The following is an 18,570-nucleotide window of genomic DNA, read 5'->3' as shown; positions in this document are numbered from 1 at the left end:
AAGTTAAAATAATCCAAACAAAGATGTCCATAAGGTAAAGGTGACACATGGCCAGCTTCATCACATAAATAGCAGCACCAGAGATAAAACAAGTACCTGCGTTTTACTTCTGGCTTAGAAGCATTTGATTTCTGTACAATTCTGGTCTTCAGGAATCATCAACAAACTAGGCCAGTAATTCTGAAACAGGCAGTGAAGGTTTGCTTCCCTCAAGAGAGTCTGAGTCAAGAGTTCAGTCTGTCTCTGACTAGACCTTGCATTTTAGCCTCAAACATTTCAAGTGTCTCATGAGCTACCCTATCTCTTTTTACACTGTAAGTCACAGGACAGATGCTCTGGAGCAACAAACACGCTGCATAGAATACTTGGCTTTTTTCTTTCTTTTTTTAAAGGTAGGAAATAACAGGTTACTTCTTCCCCATATTCACATTCTCCCTTCTACGAGCTTTATATTGTGGGACTGATTTAGTGAACATGATATGAAAGAAAAAGCTATCACCCGAAGTCCAAGCAGAAAATGAATCACAAAATAAATTCTGCAGCAGTGTAGAAAGAAAAAGATTAAAAATAAAAAATATAAAAAAAAGGATCAGCAGGTCTAATCCAGCCAGTGTATGTACATATTGAAGTCAACAAGCTTAAGCAGAATATTCCAACAGCTCTGATTATAGTGCAGCAATGATAAGCCTATATCCTGCTGTGCAGTCACGGCTTTGTTGAAGTTGTAACCAAGCTCCATCCTACCGCCATTATTCCCAGAGGTCTTCATAGAGCTTAACAAGTTCTCCTTCTTCAAGTAGTGCTATAGTTTCTACATCAGCACCTCTTTAAAAGCACTTTGGTTTCAGCTGTCAGACAGACCCGTCACAACCATTTGCAAGTGAATCTGACACAAACAGTGTAGGCCCCCTGAACTTTTCTACACTGGAGTAATCAACATGTAGGCTTTCAAGTGCAATTACATGCTTCAGGCATCCATCACCTCTCCTGAAGACAACCTAGGTCCTTATGGGTATTGTCATTTCCTAATACCACCACCACTGGATAAAATACTTTAGAAACACCAATCCAGAAAGGATGTACTTAGAGCCTAGTACAAATTACTTCCTTCCCCTCAATTGGGCATTTATCCATTACACATACTCTTAATTACACATCACTCGAAGGAAAATAAATAGAAAACAAACAAAAACCCCTCCCCATGACAAAAAGCTCACTTAAGCTCCTCCATCAGTAACTGTAGATCAATGATTATGCAGTCACGTCCCCTCCAGAATTTTTTTCCCATTTTCCTCCTGCACTCTGCTCCACCGGCCCTGCTCTACCTCAAATACAGTGCTCTGCAACAGTTTACTCTCTGACCCCATATGCCCAAATACCCTTGTAAATGACCCCATCATTAACATGATTCATACTGGTGGGCATTTGGGGAAGGAGGAAGGGGCATTTTTTATGTTTGTAGGGCATAACTTGCAGTTTGCCCCTCAATTATGCAGGGTCTTGCCACCATAAATCTACACTCACACAATTCTTATCAGTACAGAGGCTTTCTCATATCTTCTCCACAATTTCTCTGTATTCCAAGTTTCAGAGGTATAAAATGGGGATCATTTTTCTCTATCACACAGCAGTCTCATAAGACTGGATTAATAACAGAGCTGTGCAGCTGCAGAATTTTTGTGCAGAGAAATTGTCAGCACTGGATATTTATTTCTAAACCGTAAAGCATCTTCTTAGTTGTTTTATGCCAGTGCCACTGGAGAGCTGCTAGCTTCTGGCCTTTAACAGAAGACATAAATCCTACTTACAAGCAACTGTGGACATAAAACTGTAGGGAATTTGACAGAAGATAATTTGTGCACACAAATTAGGGAGTGATAGAAATGATGACTTGTCCACACAGTTACAAGGGAAGTCGAAAGGAAGCCGAGTGTGGAACCAGGGTTTTCTGACTCCTGTTCATTCTACAACTAGACTGCACTCTAGCAGAATGAGAAGCAAAAAGGACTTTATGTCCCCCTCCAAATCAAAAATACCTACATAGCTGCACAGAATGTATCAAATGTGCTCTGAACAAATGAAGATGCTAAAGCAACTAATACAGGATTCTTTATATAAGGAACAAAACTAACTAAAGCTTCACAAGCTTTTCTATTTTCAGTACTCAAAAAACTACTCCACAGCTTCTGGCTACATCTGGGTACCAAGAGAGGAAGAGAAAACACCATGACTTCTTTGCTGTGACTGAGAACTTGCCTGGGGGTAGAAAAAAATTAAAACTCCCAGAGTCACACACGTACAAAATCAACTTCCCAGGTTCAAACACAGAAATCATGTTTTGATACCATAATTGGCTAAAAAAAAAAAGCCTAAATTGTAAGTAGGTTCTTATCCTTCTACAACTATGTATAAATGTACCAAACAGTAAATGCATATAAACACTCTTTCTGTGTATGCTGCATTATTTACAGAATCATCATAGAATGGTTTGGGTTGGAAAGGGCCTTAAGATCATCCCATTCCAACCCCCTGCCACAGGCAGGAACACCTTCCACTAGACCAGGTTGCTCCAAGTCCCTTCCAACCTGGCCAGGAACACTGCCAGGGATGAGGAAGCCACAGCTTCTCTGGGCAACCAGGGCCAGGGCCTCACCACCCTCACTGTGAAGAATTTCTTCCCAATGTCTAATCTAGATCTACCCACTTTCAGGTTAAAGCCATTCCCCCTGTCCTGTCATCACACATCCTTGTAAAAAGTCCCTCTCTGGATTTCCTGTTGGCCCCTTTAGGTACTGGAAGGCCACACTAAGATCTCCCTGGAGCCTTCTTTTCTCCAGGCTGAACAAGCCAAACTACCTCCATAGAAGACATGCTCCAACCCTTTGATCATCTTTGTAGCCTCCTCTGGACTTACTCCAAGAGATCCACATCCTGTTTATGTTGGGAACCCCAACATTTTCAAAGGTTTTCCTATCCTTTCCACATGAACCACCCAGACACCAGCACGTGACACCAACATGAAAATATGAAATACAAAGTATCACGTACACAGATACAGTGAAGAAAATACAACATGGTGACAATATAAGAATGCAACAGGTTGATGAGATCAGGACATCAGTTTGAGTGAAATTACACTGAGGAAAGCCAGACACATACTACAGTTCTATTTACAAAGCAATAAATCTTCCTTTGCATTCAAAATGTTACAAAAGAACCCCTTTCAGAAGCACTCAGAGGTGTTTTTAGCATTGTATGGTATTAACAGACAGACTTTTTCCATCTGTGTCTTAAAGGTAGGAATATTTAAATAATGCAGGTTGTTTTCATTCAGCACAAAAAGAATCCCTGGAACACTTTAAATTTAGATTTCTCTTTTAACAATACGATTGTTACCATCACAGTCACTCAAAGAGAGGCAACATCATAATTAGCATTCACCAAGAGAAGAGGTAACCTCCCTCCCAAAATAGTTTCTGAAAGAATTGTGACTATTATGAATTAGCAAAGTGAAGCATTTATATCTGTGTTGGAGTAAAACCTAATTTCAGTTTTATTCCCATCAGTGTTGGCTGAGCAAATGGTACCAAAGCCAGCACCTCTCCTGCCCTGCAACCTCTGACTGCTGGGTACAGGGCTCAGACTTAGAATGTGAGTAACAATGGACTGCTTCTCCCTTAACACGACCAGAGGCACAATAACACATTTCAATTATCAAGGGTTGCTCAGGACAGTTTTTGTGACAACAAAACTACTTCAGTTTGGGAAGGTACTCCAAACTGGAATAATTGCTCTGGAACATTCAAAAATACATATGCATTTTATTTTGCTACAGAAGCATTTATACTGTGTGTGCAGCTATTCCCACGAAAATGTCTCTAGATAATGTACTTCTGCACTGCTGTCTCCTGTCTATAAGGAAAGAATAAGTGCTGTGTGACTTGGACTGTATAGGCACAGTAAAACAGTGGGGCTGCTGCATATAGATGAGGTTCAAGTATATACATGTGCATATTGCTTGTTCAGCAAAATCAAGTCTGAAAGCTCAATGTGACACAGAAAGTTCCCATTTTAAAGTGAGCATATTGTGTCATCAGAATTCTACATGGCCTGGGTCAGCAAACATCTGTCTGAATGAAACAAAAATCTGATTACAGCTGAAAGGAAATGTATTCAATAGGAGAATAAAGGCCTGGGGTTTACTACAATGTTGAGGTTTTCAGTAACATGAAATACTGCACTGTTTCAAAGCTATGTAGTTTGATGGCTCAAGGTTGTAAGGAAAGTGAGACTCCTGGCCCTCCTCAGCCCACATGCTCCACAGCACATCTGGGAGTTACTCAGAGTAACCAAGATTTGTCCCTTACTAACAACAGCCACTTTCTGCTACTCATAATCAGCATCCAGGCTTTCTCTCCTCTTAAGATGGTTCAATAACATACATTGCTTTTACTACGTATAGATAGAATCATAGAATCAACTAGGTTAGAACAGACCTTTAAGATAAACAAGTCCAACCTTCATGACTGCCAAGTCCACCACTAAACCATGTCACTAAGACCTTACAAAGACCTTCTCCAAATGATGTACATATTTTACTGCATGAAACTGGGCGCAAGCTCCTGTTCTCCTCTATTCTAAGGGCACTCTGTCCAGAGGCAGAAGGAGCCTTGGACCTTTGATGTAAACCTTGGGACATGTTGCATCTTGAACTACGTATTTGTACATACTGTGCACAGGTGCACAGACTTCTCTATCATGTGTTACCAGCTTGCAGAAATAGCTCCCTACTGCTTTTAACTTCTCCTTTGCTGCAAGGGATGTTCAGTGTAAGAAGAAGTTAAGACCCCAACTCTAAAACCCATGCTAACCAAAGAGATGACATCAGCAGAAATACAGGAAGGCTCCATGACTGTTCTCTGCAACAATTATTTTTACTTTGACATGGGTTGTTCATATTTAGGTCACAGGTTTTGTATTTCCAAACCGAGCAGGATCTGCCTTGTACACCCTGTACAGGCAGACCAGGAGACACTCAAACACGGAGAATAACCTCACATTCTCCTCACAGCCCCTGTCCCACATCAGCTCATCTCACAGTCCATCCTTCCCCATTCCTGTGCAATGCTAAAATGCAACAAGCAAATATTGCACGTGAAAAGCTCAAGGCCAACCATTTTTAAAGCCTGCAAAGAACAAACTAACCCTGTAGAAGACCAGAGGCAAATCTCATGGAGTCTTCTCCGAGCTCACCTATGCACAACACAGAAGGCAGACGAGGGCAGGAAACCCACTCTGTGAGGCTAATAGGGCAGGAGGTTTCTGCTTCTCTGGGCCTTAATGGGGTTTTGTCAATCGTAAGAGATACTGACAGTTCTCACAATGAGGTGGACACAAACAAGTTAGGGTAAACTGCAGTCTTCTTATAGTCAATAGTAGCTCAAGATAATTTTCTTTTTTAAAATTAGTTTGCTGACTTCATCCTTAATTGCAAGGCGAGCAAGCACCCTGCTTTTAACAGCTGCTGCTAAAAGAGGAAGTATTTCTCCCTCTGCAATACACATACTACTTCCCTCAGAATAAAAATTAGCTGAAATAAATTTATTTACTGAAGTCAGCATTTTTTTCCCTCTAGGAGGAAGCAGACTTTGTGCATTGTAAATACTTTACTAGGGTTCACGCCCAACAAGACTGAATCTACAGGCAAACAAATTCCATATTCCTGTTTCCTAGTTCAGAAATAGAAAAGGAGACAAGGGACTGTGCTGTCACTTGCAGTGGTTCTAAATCACATTAGCCACACTGCCAGCAGTACTGAAGTTAGTGATGACAGGTAAAATGAACATCAAGCTTCAGGGCCAGGTAACTCACAAACTGAAAGCATAGGTAACACTCCTGGTTTTGCTGCCATTGTCCCCTGCAATGCAGCTTCTCCTAAGGCAGCTAGAGAAGGAGACAGCTACGGTAGCAGATGGGGAACTGAGAAATGGAGAAACGTATCTAGCAGCTCCTGCTCCAAAAATACACTGGCACAAAGGGCTGAGTGTAAGCACAAACTGCAACTAACCTGCAGTTCCAACCAGAGGGAAAGAGAATGGGCTGCCAACAGCTTTCATCCTTGCAGATTCTCTAGTGTCTAATAAAGGGTAGAGATACTGGATTTTCACCTGCAGCCATGGGGTCTGAGCAAGATTTCTCTCTTCTATCCAGAGGCCCCTTGTCACAAAACCCTTGGGAATAAGAGCTGGAGGTTTCCATCCACATAAGCTTTGGTTGAAATTGTCCACTGAAACATCACACAAGAACTTTTTCCCTATGGAGCAAAGCTAAAAATAAGGGAAAAGCCCAAGGTTCAAAAACAACACAGCAAGTTAACTCCTGACAGCACAGCCCCATCAACCACAAGTTTCATGTGCCCAGAGAAAAGGGCTGTCCCAGCTCTCTAGAGCAGTGACTTCAGTGTTGGTATGGAGGTACAACATGCTTTGGCAAGGCAGAGGGGCACAGTAGGCTGCCACAGCCCCACAGGTAGCAGATGACACGTCACAGACAGTGCCCTCACACCATCCTTTACCAAGTATTACCATGTTCTGGCACTGCCCTGCTGTGCAGCTGCCAGCTTTCAGCTGGCATAGGACTTACCCCAGAAAACAGGTAACTTTCTGAAGACAGGGAAAAGAAACTTGCCTTTCCTAGGGGCAGGAAAAAATAGTTGCCTTCCCCCCCACTTTCACTGGACAGTCTGACAGCCATGGACTAAAGGAAGCAGCATGTCTCAAGCACTAGATGTTTACAGTTATAGCAGTATGGGTGATCACACACACACTCAAGCCTCTGTCAAAAAATCCCATGATTACATCAACCACTATAAGAATTCAAGGTGTTCAGATAACTCTTGGTCATCTTTCAGTTTAAAATGAAAACAAGCTCAAATCCCATTTTCTATATGAAAAGAAGAATCCATGGGAAAGAAGATAATCCCTTTACTGTTTCAAGATTCACTAGGTATTCTGAAAGGGTATAGAGACACCAGAGCTCAGAGCAGCCATCTAAAGTAAACAATTTTAGCAAGAAAATAGAAAACCAAAACCAAAGCCAACAACCCCAAATTCCCTTTTTTACATGCACAAATCCCCCTCAAAATGGGATGAAAACACCATTGTATTTTAAAAAAAGATCTCTCAGAAAGTGTGGACAGAAAACAGGAATCATCCCAAATATGCCTCAAAACCAAGTAATGCTGCTAGATTCTTCTGCTTTCTGTTGTATGAGAGGAAGTGGTGAAAAATGGGTCAGGACTTTCCCATTCTTAAAGTTTTCTTACATGTTCAAGACAAACGAATGCAAGGGGAAGCTTTATGAATATTCACTAGCTCAACTTAAGAGACACTTATTCCAAGTACTCTATACAGTTAAGATCTGCACTTCAAGAGAAAGTGGAGTTTAAAAATCTTGTTCTCTTGAAATTTTTAGGGCTTTATACAACTATTGCTCATTTTACCTATGGGAAGAGACAAACTAAGCTATCAGTTTTCCAAGAGATGGAAGGTACAACTAGAAGAAAAATACAGCCAAGCAGTTAAGAACAGCCAGACAGATTCACATACCTGCCACATGGCCAGAGTTGTGACTCCAGAGCTATAATCATGTCAGCTGCTGTCAAGGTTAAGTCCTCTGCTAATAAACCACAGATAAATCAGCAACAGGTTGGTTTGGAAACTTACAGGCTAGATCTTTGCTGGAAAAGAGAATTAAGCTGTTTTTACAGCTCTTTTCTGCTCTTTTAAATCTCCTGCTACGCACTGCCATAAACAAGAGGATTCAGAGTTTACTTAATGGGCAGTCACTGAAAGTCAAGGAAGTTCACAGTGCATGCTTAGTGGCAGCGTACAATGTGCTGCCAACTGTATTCAATAGTCCAGATTCTGCAATTACTTCATTTAATATGGCTTTTGATATTAACAGTACTGGCTATACAAACACTCTTCCCAAGCACAGCTGGGAGGGGACAGTCAGTTTATGACACTGGCTTTAAAAGCATAGGCATCAGTGCATTAGTCTTAGGCCTAAAGAAAGCTCAAGACAGCTATCATCTCAGGGCATCAAGCAACAACATATGTAATGGAAAACCCAGAGCTGACTTAGGAAATGTCTTTGGTCTGCCTGGCCTATACAAAAGGTGATGGGGCTTGTCCCAACAGGTGGAGATGAACACATGCTCCCAGCAAAGCTGCACACCCATCAAAACAGCCAGATCACTACAGCCAGAGCCACCCATTCAGCAGCCTAACAGCTCTGACCCATCAGACAGCAAGCAGCAAGGAAGAAAACATTACTTACTGGGTAAAGAAAGAGGAGGGTGACTGGTGCTTGTGAAGATACCAAGGAAATGAGAGCTAGTAACATGGGCCTTGGTAATATGAGACTCAAAACTGATGTGATATGATTGAGTCTTAAAATGTCCCTGATTGTTTTAATGCAGTTGTGACTAGAACTAGAAATTAATTTGCTCTTGTGATGTTTGGTCAGCACTAAAGTCATTTTTGAAAACAGATCTATTAGAAAAGAAAGATCAGATCTGTTAGCATGCCATTAGGCCCTGTTACAGCAGCTCACCCAAAACAAAACCCACAGTAGGACTGCAGGAGACTGAGTGTGTACATGAAATAAAACCTGAAACCAGTCTGTGCTAAAATAAATACACAGAGCCACAGAAATGGCAGTTCAGCAGCTGCAGACAGTTAAGCAGCTGCAGAGCCTGGCCATAGCTTTGGAGTAATCCTCAAGAAAGTCTCTTTAAATAATAATAAAAATGAAAAAGAACCCCAATAAGGACTCCCCACTACAAAGAAAACCTCAACAGCCAAGCAAGAATTACTTCTGCACTGCTCATCTTTACAGGTTTGCAGACAGCTGGAAATTATAGTTCAGAAGGGCCTGCACTTCTGATTCATCTCAAAAGCTTGTGCATTTGGAAGCCCTACAGTGACAGCACAGGGCACTGACTCAGGATCTGGGTGATTTAGCTGAAGCACTCTAAGATGCTCTTGCCAGCAGCTGTGGCTCATCTCACCCCTCTGGCAGGTTTTCCTCCCTGCTCCTATCAGGGCAGCATAAGGGAAGTGCAAATGCTCCTCAAACTGCTGCAGTCCACGCTCACCTCACAAATCTGAACTGAAGTCGATGGCAGCTAACACTAACACACCAGGCAGCCTTACTCTCATTCTACCTCTGCTTCAGGGCAGAGGAAAGCAGAAGATGAATGCTGCTAAGGGACTGTGACATCTCAGCTCCACTCTTGAATCTAGAAAACCTCATGAGTCAGAGCCTTAGACAGCAGCAATGCTAGTTATGGTTCTGCTAATTTTAGCTCATGCTTAACCCACAGTTCCCAAGTCCCTGCAACGCCTTTCCAGGTGCCAAAAGCCACAACTACTCTATACCTCAACTGCCAAAACATATACCTTTCCCAGCTGAGAGGCTCTGACATAAACTATATGCTGCAGAAATACTTTTTTTTTTTCAAATACAGACAGCAAGAGGAAAAAAACAGAGACAGCTTTATTTACCCTATTCCTGTGTGCGTATCTTAAAATGAGGAACAGAAGTTCAGCTGCATAGTTCCTGTGTTTCAGAGTCCATTCTGGGACATGCAAAACAGACTTAGTACAGAGGGCAGCTCAGGAGTGTCCCACAGCAAGGTAGCAAACAGCCTGCCAAGGCCAGCTTCTACTCCAAGGAGGAAAAGGAGAGAAAGGGGCAATGGAAACAAACACACACTTCACACACTCCCCTCAGAGTAAACCAGGAAAGCTGTTAGAAGCAAACAAACAACCCCGCATCCCTACAGTCTCAGAAAACCACCCAAGCAGAATGCTTTTTACTACCCTGACTGAAGGGTTTGTTTTAGAAGTTTCCTCAGATTTAGTCAACCTTACCAGCCTCCTCCTCCTCTCCTTATTCACACTCAACTGTGAAAGGGACTTCAGCTCTCTCCAACCAATTAAAAACTAATTGAAGCAACAGACTGGCACTATACAGCCTGAGCAGTCTAAGAGACTGAAGACTCAGCTCGGATGAGGCCTACACAATGTCATAATATTTCATTTTATTTAACCTCATAAAACAAAGAGCTGAAAAGCGTATTCACTGGGATCCAATCCTGCAAAACAATTCTTTATTGCAGCTCAAGTCCACTGGGTTCAAAGGAACAGTCCACATGTACTTTACTGTATGCACGCACCACAACGCCTGCAGGAACACAGCCAGGGTTTATTTATTTGTAAAGCTCTGTGAGGAAGTTACGCACACACACAGTTTCTCTCTCAAAAAATAAAGCTGGTTAGAATGTAAGTTAGTGTATTTTGTTTATTCAAGGAGACATCCTCACCCCTTTAACTGAATAAACAATACACCATTAGGATAGATTTGTCTACACTTGGATATAACCTTATCTTTTCTGATGTAGGCAATTACTTTTATGACTGCTAGGACAGTAAACTAGGTTAAAGAATTTCTGGAAAGCATTCTGTCTCTCAAAGACAAATAAGATTTATAAGTATTTATGACAAACCCAAATCTTTCTACTTTACAGATACTAAGCTTTGTGCCTGCTTCTACCAATAAGGTCTTTAGGAACTGGATCCAGAGTTTCAAACACTCTCAAAGAGGTGCTGCAAATCAGAAATGGGTATAAATATGTAGCACTGACAATCTGAGCAGGTCAGCAGCAAGAAAGATTTCACATACTCATACCTCTCCTATTGAAATCTCCTCACTGAGCAATATGTAGCCAACAATTTTGATGAGAAATTCCTAACTTGTGGTCCACGCAACAGACATAAGGCTATGAAAAGGGGCCAGGAGGCTAGCCTGGTAAGGTAGGGAAGGAAAGCAGCTGGTGTGAAGGAGTCAGGATTGGTAGACAACCTCCTGACACAACTCAGGCACAGAGCACAAAAAAGCAGATCTACATTTCTGAAACCAAGTATTTTCTTTTGGACACAAAGAAAAGAGTTGCAAGGTGGCAGAGGAGAACTGCTTTTGTGTGTGGACAGTAAGTGTGTTTTAATTGACTGCAGAAAGAAAGGAACAAGGGCAACCCTTAAGGCAGCTGGTGGTGATTATTTGGAAAGAGTAAGTTTGGCACACAGTCTAAGCCCTCAAAAAGTCCTCAGTCAAACCTGGAAATGAATGGAAAAGAAAATGCTGAAGTGTATTTGCAGATGGAGATTATTTGGTGTGGAATCAGAGATGTGAATGAAGAGTGCAAGGACAGGGTGTAATTCAATTGAAAAGAAGAAAAGAAGATGAAAAAAAACAGGAGAAATTGCACGAGGCTTTCCTTGCACAAGCTACACTTGTTACAGGCTACCCAACATGCAAATGCAAGGCTGATGGAAAAACTCAGAAGAGGAAGCCCATGACAAAAAGCCTAGTTCACAGCAAAACCAACTCAAAGAGGCTCTGAATTGACCTGTAACTGTATCTCTTTCTTTCACAAGTTTGAATGCGATCATCCTTAATAATTAAAGGCACTTAGGTACTCACAAAACCCCTCTTAACAACCATGCAAAGCAAGGAAATTAACTGAGCAATGTGGCAGCCTGACCCCGTACGGGCATCCCCCAAGGATTTCTACAGCAAGCAGTTAACTCCAGTTCTCTCCGTGGCCTTCAGCACTGAAGAGTTTGTTAGAAAGCACAGAGCAGAAGGCGAGCAGACTGGTGTGAACCGTGGAATCTCAAAAAGCTCATCTCTCCCATGCACAATGCATGCCAAATCTTAAAATTCCTGCAGCATCCAGCTATGAAGCTACAATAAAAGAGAAAAACAGATGGCTAAAGCTTTCTGGGAGGAAAAAAAAAAAAAACACCACCAAAAAAAAAAAGCAAAAAGAAAGATTAAGCATTACTTCATTTCCAAAAGAGAAAGACATTTGAAAATACAGAACCTACCTCAGACCATACCTAATTTGACACAAAATGAGGCAACCTGCTTCATGGAAATGAAGCCTGTCTTCAGCTGAGGCAGCATACGAGTTTAACCCTCTAAGAACATCATGGTTTGCTGTATTTTTAGGCAGGATTTAAAAGCAAAGCAGGTCATGTAGGAGATGATAGATATTACAAACATTGTAAAAAAAAAAAAAAAATAAAATAAAATAAATAAATAACCTATTTCTTTATTTCTCAAGCACCCCTGAATGGAAAATCCTGTAGAGAAGCCTCCTTATGCTTACTCTTCTCCAGCATTTTAAGCAGTTAACACCAATGTTCAGGTGAGCTTTCTTGCTCATAAAAGCAACCAATGGACAATGACATATTAAGAACTTGGCATTCTCAGCTCAGCAAGTTAGGCCATTTTCTGTGAAAATCAGTGAATATTATACTTGAAGCCTCTACTGAGTCCTTGACTCATGAGATACCACACAAAAATAAGGAAACATAAAAGCCATCCTATAGAGCTCCATGTGCTCAGCATTAGATGCTTCAGCAACTCTGTAAAACAGCTATCACAGCTTCGGGTCCAAGTACTGGAACTGATCTTTGGTCCAAAGGAGTATTTTCATCCTGTGATGCTCCTCTGCTAAGCCTGTGCCTCAGACAAGCCTTTACTCAGTTGCCTGAACAGAGGCCTCCAGCAGCTGAGAAGCCCCAGGGTACACAAGAGATGCACGCCAGCCTGGCAGGCTTGACACAGGATCAACAGGAGACCTGGGCTTCTCCAAACTGGCAGCTTGCACTGGCAGGAAACCCAAAGGCATCTCAAACAGTGCTAGACACCAGTGTTCAGGCAACTGAACTGGATCCCCTGTGTAAGTCACAGCATCAACACATGCCAGCAATGCCCAGCAAGCTCCTATCCCACACAGCAACAGTCTGCTCTGACAGCACAAAGCAGCAAATACAACTTTTATCGTAGAAGCCTAAGCAAAACACATGAGGCCGATTTCTGGTTTTATTCAGTGGTTTTGCACTTAGGATAGCGACTAAATTAACTCTCTTCTGCCATGCACAGTCCTTCCAGACCAGGACTGCAGCTCATTGGTGGGGGGGGGGTGGAAAATCCTGGGCTGCTCCAGCTTATTCCAAGGGTAAGTGGAGGATGACACACTCCAGCACTGCCTTTGAAAAAAACAAACAAGTGCTTATACGATTAATGAAAGCATGACGTTTTCGCAGTAGCAGGAGTCAATAATCCATAAAGACCAAGACTGCATTTATTTATTTATTTTTAATGAAAGGCTCTAAATAAACAAAGTGCTCAACTTTTCAAAGGTATCCAGCATTCACAATCACAGAATCATAGAATAATTAGGGTTGGAAAGGACCTTAAGATCATCAAGTACCAACCCACCTGCGTTGGACAGGGACACCTCACACAACCATGTCACCCAAGGCTCTGTCCAACCTGGCCTTGAACACTGCCAGGGATGGAGCATTCACAATCTCTCTGGGCAACCCATTCCAGTGCCTCACCACCCTTACAGTAAAGAACTTCCTCCTTATATCCTATCTAAACTTCCCCTGTTTAAGTTTTAACCCGTTACCCCTCGTCCCATCACTACAGTCCCTAATGAAGAGTCCCTCCCCAGCATCCTTATAGGCCCCCTTCAGATACTGGAAGGCTGCTATGAGGTCTCCACGCAGCCTTCTCTTCTCCAGGCTGAACAGCCCCAACTTTCTCAGCCTGTCTTCATACAATAATCAGGTCTGGGTCAGCAGGAGCAGCCAGAATGCCACAGAAGTGACTCAGTCCTGTTAATCACCTGAAAATAAAGTTTTTTTCTAATGAAACAGTGGACAACACTGGACATTCCATCACAACCTGTCACCCCTCAAATACAGCACTGACGAAAAGCGATCATCTGAGAGCAGCTGCCTTTAATCATCATCAGGAACATGAATCAGAAATTACAGAGCAGAAAAAGCAACGAAAGGGAGTGTTTTTTTTTTTGCTGGACAAATGCTCCTGTACCTAGAGATAATCCTTTTAAACACTGAAGCAGCAACACCAGATTGGTAGAGACTTCCCACACAGCCAGCATAACTCCAGAAAAAAAGAGCAGAAGCTATTTCAAACACTAAGCTATTCAAATCAATACATGTCCAGAGGAGACAAAAAGTATTAAAGCCAACCAGAAATACACCAAAGATCGCAAACCTCATGCAATCGCTTACAAAAATACTCTAAAACACAAGTCATTTTCTGAAGAGTTAGACAAACACAAACCCAACAGAAGATAGCAGCTCACAGGCAGGCATCCAACCTGCTTTGGTCATGCACAATCCCTGCTCACAGACACATCTCAGTTCAAGTGTGTTTATGACTGCATTGTCATTTATTTTAAAATATGAATGGAGCATTCTTTTCCTCCAGAAACACTGCATTGTTAAAATGCCAGTACATTAAAATAACTTACTGCTTACTACATTTCAATCAAACAAGCTACACACTACAGCGCTGACACTTAATATATATTGAGTGCTTTCAGCAGGAACAGCATATGGAGTTCATTTCTTCCTTTTCTCACATGGGCCAAGCTCAAGAGTCAAGCTTTAGAAACAGAGGAAGAAATTATTTTGTCAGGACGTGCAAAACTGTATTTTCTCCAAAGTTAAGGAAAGATTGAGTTGAAGATTCCCAAAATATTTATAGACTTACTCTTTTGTTTCATAGAGGAATTTAACTTATGGCAGAAATATCGCATTTTAGCCTGCATGCTTAAAGAGCACTTTTGTTAAGGTTCTCCAAACAAGAGGAAGCAGAATAGAAAAGCTACAATCAAATGACTGCGTGAGTGATGTTTTCCCCTATTGTTATTTTTCCTAGAATTCATTCACATTTCACCACTATACTGTTGCTCCATCATAACCAACACAAGCACTAATCTTGCCTTTAAGTTCAAAACCACAAAATGAAGGTTCAGAAAGACAACTTACTTTAAAAAACTCAGCTGCATACCTGATTTTGAAAGGCTGTTTCACTACTTCACACAGAGGCATTTTGCTAGGTGGGCACTCTAGTTTATGATTAAACAATAAGCTAATTGTTTCTAAAATAACAAGATTGTTCACAAGAGAACTTTTGTGTGTGAATTCTTCTTAAATCAAGTGAAAGTCAGCTGCAGATCCAATCTGAACATTTCCCTGCAGCATTCATACTTCAGCGCTGAACCATTCTGCAAATTCTCATGCAAGGAGTAAATCAAAGTGAAAATGAAAGCCAAAACAGGCTACTTTATGCAAACAAAGCATTAAAAGTAATAATCACAACTGCTAAATTGAATCTGATAAATCAAAATTACCATGGAGAACTCTTTGGCCTGAAATAGAGAGCAGATTGCATGAGATAATCATGACAGTCTCTTTCAATTATTAAAACCATTTTATTTGTAGTTTATTCTGTGAATCCAAGTTCAATTTCCAAAACAATTCTCTTCTTACTAACCCCTCAAAACATTTTAGGCAAGAAGACAACTTGTTACAGAAAAAATAACCTGAAAGTGTTCCTTTAAGACAGAGCAACAAGCAGCCTCCCAGCATATTTGACAGAGATTTCCAACTCCAAGACACAGAATTTAAATCTGTAGAGGCAATTACTCATAACCAGTGCAAGCAGTCAATGCAAGCACCAAACTTGCCAACAAGAAGAAAGGCCAAGTATTAGAAAGGAGGCTGCAGTTTATTACAAGGCAATTTGAACATCTCAGTCCACGAGGTCTGGAAAGTACTTTCTTCATCCCCTGACACTACAGACTCTCACTAATGTGAGGAATTATGTCAGTAATGTCAATATTCCAAACATATAAAAGAGCACTTAAGTATTTGTATAATGGAGATCTTTACCTGACTATTTAAAAGCTGCTTCTAGTCTTCCCTGGCAGATTTATTTAAGCTTATTCCACACAGGAAGGAAGACGCACCAGATCCATACCATTAACTGTTAATTGCTGTCTAGTCAGCTCCAAAGCCATCCAACTGGACCACCACTGCACAAAATTATCATCTAAAATACCTTAAAAGAATTCCCAAGGATCTATCTCTTGCCTCCTCCCATTAAAATGTGGAAAGGAACAAGGAAAAGAAGGAAAGACAAAGCATCAGCAGATGCAAAAGTCAAAACTGAAATGGGGATCCACCCCAGATTAACACACCACCATCTTCCAGGACTCATCTCAAACGCCTCAGTAAGGTAACCACAGTGTCAGCAGATAACGCTCAGCACCAAAAGTTGAGCTGGAAGCTGGAACAGCTCACAGGAAATATTTAATTAAACAAAAATATCAAAAACTAAAACCACCAAAACCCAAAACCAAAACCACACCATCAAGTCACACATACCAAGCTAATAAATGCACTGTCCTCTGCATGACAAAAACAATACCAGCTTAGAAAAATCAGTGTACAGAACAAAACCAACAGGTCCAAGATAAATGCACAGCAAAACAAGCACTCATCAAGACAAGCACCTCACGCTGCTGCTTCAGGCAAAAGAAAGCATGGGGAGAAGACCAGTGCATGCACACCAAACAGTACAAAATGAGCAACATCCTTCCTATTTCAGCACCACCAGCTTACTCCACTCATTCGTGCAGCAACACGAGTGCTTCTTACCATTTTTTGGTGCACTCGACCATCAGCTCCTGGTAAGAGGCCACAAACTGGAACTTGGAAGCATGTTTCCCAACACGCTGCAGTCTTTTCCAAACTGAAGCCATGATGGTGAGAAATACCAGTCCTCTCACACAGTAGCAACTCTGCTAATAGCAGTGTAGGTTGAAGAGTGTGTGTGTTCAATACCAGCAGACTTATATAGAGACACAGTAAAAAAAACAGTGCATGAGGAAGTTGATGGGATGTCTACAATTCATATTCTGCCTCTCCCTTCTTCACGGTAAATCCCAGTCTAGCTGAGTGGCTCATCACTGGACAGGAGCAGCATGCAGAAGGAGTGGATAGGTAACTGAAAGGAAGTTCTCTCACGGAATCATCATTCTTCACACAGTAGATGATGTGGAGACTGCAGGACTGGAAGACAGATAGAGCAGAGGGGATAAAGCATTGGTTAATATACCCCAGACTACAGTGCTGCAATTGCACGTGATCTTGAACCTTTCAAGCAACCACAATAGACCACAAAAACATACCCCCTTCCTGCTGTCATCCCCCCTCCCTCCAATTAAATAAATAAATAAGAATGCTGCAGCAATTTCAGGAATGCAAACCACGAGTCTGTTTGGAAACATATCAACATGTCCTTTTATCAGCACCATCATAACTGGCAACAACAACAAAAAAGGGCAGGTCAGGGCCACACCGAATCCTTATGTAGCATCTCCAGGAAGCAATGCGAAGTGGCTGAGGTGCTGCCAATGTGCACCCAGAGGGAGGGACACAGGGAGATGAAAGCAAGTTCTTTGTCTTGATGACAAAAGGTGTAACAGTTGTTTCCTCTCACACACACACACACACCTCCTGCTCCCATTTCTCCTTCCAAGGAGAAGGAATAGCCAAGAAGCCGACATGGAAGTGCTACTACTTAAATGCCTGTGCCAAGGTGAGGAGGAGGATGAGAGATGAAGGGGCATTTCTTGAGCCCTCGCTGCATCATACTGAAATGGAAATGCCTCTCCATCCTGAACTGAGAAACCCTCACCAGGGAGGCAAAAAGGAAGAAACCCAGACAGGTCTTCTCCCTCCATAGGAAAGCAACATCTCTGCTGGGTGTGAAGGAAAAAGCCTCTTCATTGGGAACGTGGGGAAGCAAACGATGTCGGCACCTGGCGAGGAGGCCGGGCAGGATGGCATCAAGGCTGGCAAGGAGGCAACCTGGCTCCAGGAATGTCCCGTTGAGGGAGGGGGGGACCGTCCCCGCGCCGCGTCCCGCCCCACCAGCCCCTGTCACCTCAGCGCCCAGCCCGTGGGGCAGCGCCCCCCGCAGCCGTTACCGTTTAAAACGCTAAAACGCCAACGGCAAGGAGCAAGGGAGGGGGGGAAGAGGGACGGCTCGGGGAGCGGGAGGGGACGAGACACAGGGCAGCGCCGCTGCACTCACCTGCCCGGCTCCTCACGGGCGGTCCCCGCCGGGCGGGCGCTAGCACCACACGGCAGGCGACAGTCAGCGTTGCCGCTGCCCATTACTGCGGCAGCCCCGCCGGCGGCAGCGCCCTGCGGCTGTCCCCGTCCTCCTGCAGCCTCATGGCGAGCACAGGGCACACTCCGCTCCTGCTCTCCTCGCCTCACCCCGAAGGCGAGGCAGCCTGCGCGAGTCCCGCCGCGCCTCACGCCGCCACCACCACCATCGCCCTCCTGCCGGCGCCGCGCCGCGCCTCACCCCAGCCCGCCGCTCCCCCCGCCCCCGCCGCCCGGCTGAGCCCGCCCCTGCCACGCCATTGGCTGCGCCACCCGCTTCCCAGAGCCTATTGGCTATCGCCCCCTGTCAATCACCTGCGGGCGAAAGCGGCGATCCTCGCGCAGCGGAGAGAGGGAGGCAGTGCGAGCAGACGGAGCTCGCAGACGCTCTTCTCCCGCCCCTGACTGCATCTCTTTTGTGATTGGTGGCAGC

General features: G+C 43.1%; 1 protein-coding gene across 9 annotated transcripts in view; it reads right to left on the bottom strand.

Moving 5' to 3' along the window:
- Positions 1-18,326, bottom strand: part of EHBP1 (EH domain binding protein 1) — a 226,647-nt gene extending 208,321 nt beyond the window's left edge. For 8 of the 9 annotated variants that reach the window (XM_061461386.1, XM_061461387.1, XM_061461389.1 and 5 more), the window contains exons 1-2: positions 18,061-18,325; positions 16,620-17,033 (exon numbers count right to left, since the gene is read on the bottom strand). In XM_061461386.1, coding sequence (XP_061317370.1) covers positions 16,620-16,723 — 104 coding nt within the window. In that variant the 5' untranslated portion in view covers positions 16,724-17,033; positions 18,061-18,325. Of the gene's footprint in view, positions 1-16,619; positions 17,034-18,060 lie in introns of all 9 variants that reach the window. The other variant, XM_061461391.1, reaches the window with a different exon arrangement.
- Positions 18,327-18,570: the final 244 nt, after the last annotated feature.

Source organism: Pezoporus flaviventris, unplaced genomic scaffold, assembly GCF_033815535.1.
Source record: "Pezoporus flaviventris isolate CSIRO_AGI_PZ_B2104156 unplaced genomic scaffold, CSIRO_AGI_Pfla_v1 ptg000031l, whole genome shotgun sequence".
Taxonomy (NCBI): Eukaryota; Metazoa; Chordata; class Aves; order Psittaciformes; family Psittacidae; genus Pezoporus; species Pezoporus flaviventris.
The sequence above is the reverse complement of the archived record's forward strand: the minus strand, read 5'-3'. Positions and strand labels throughout refer to the sequence as shown.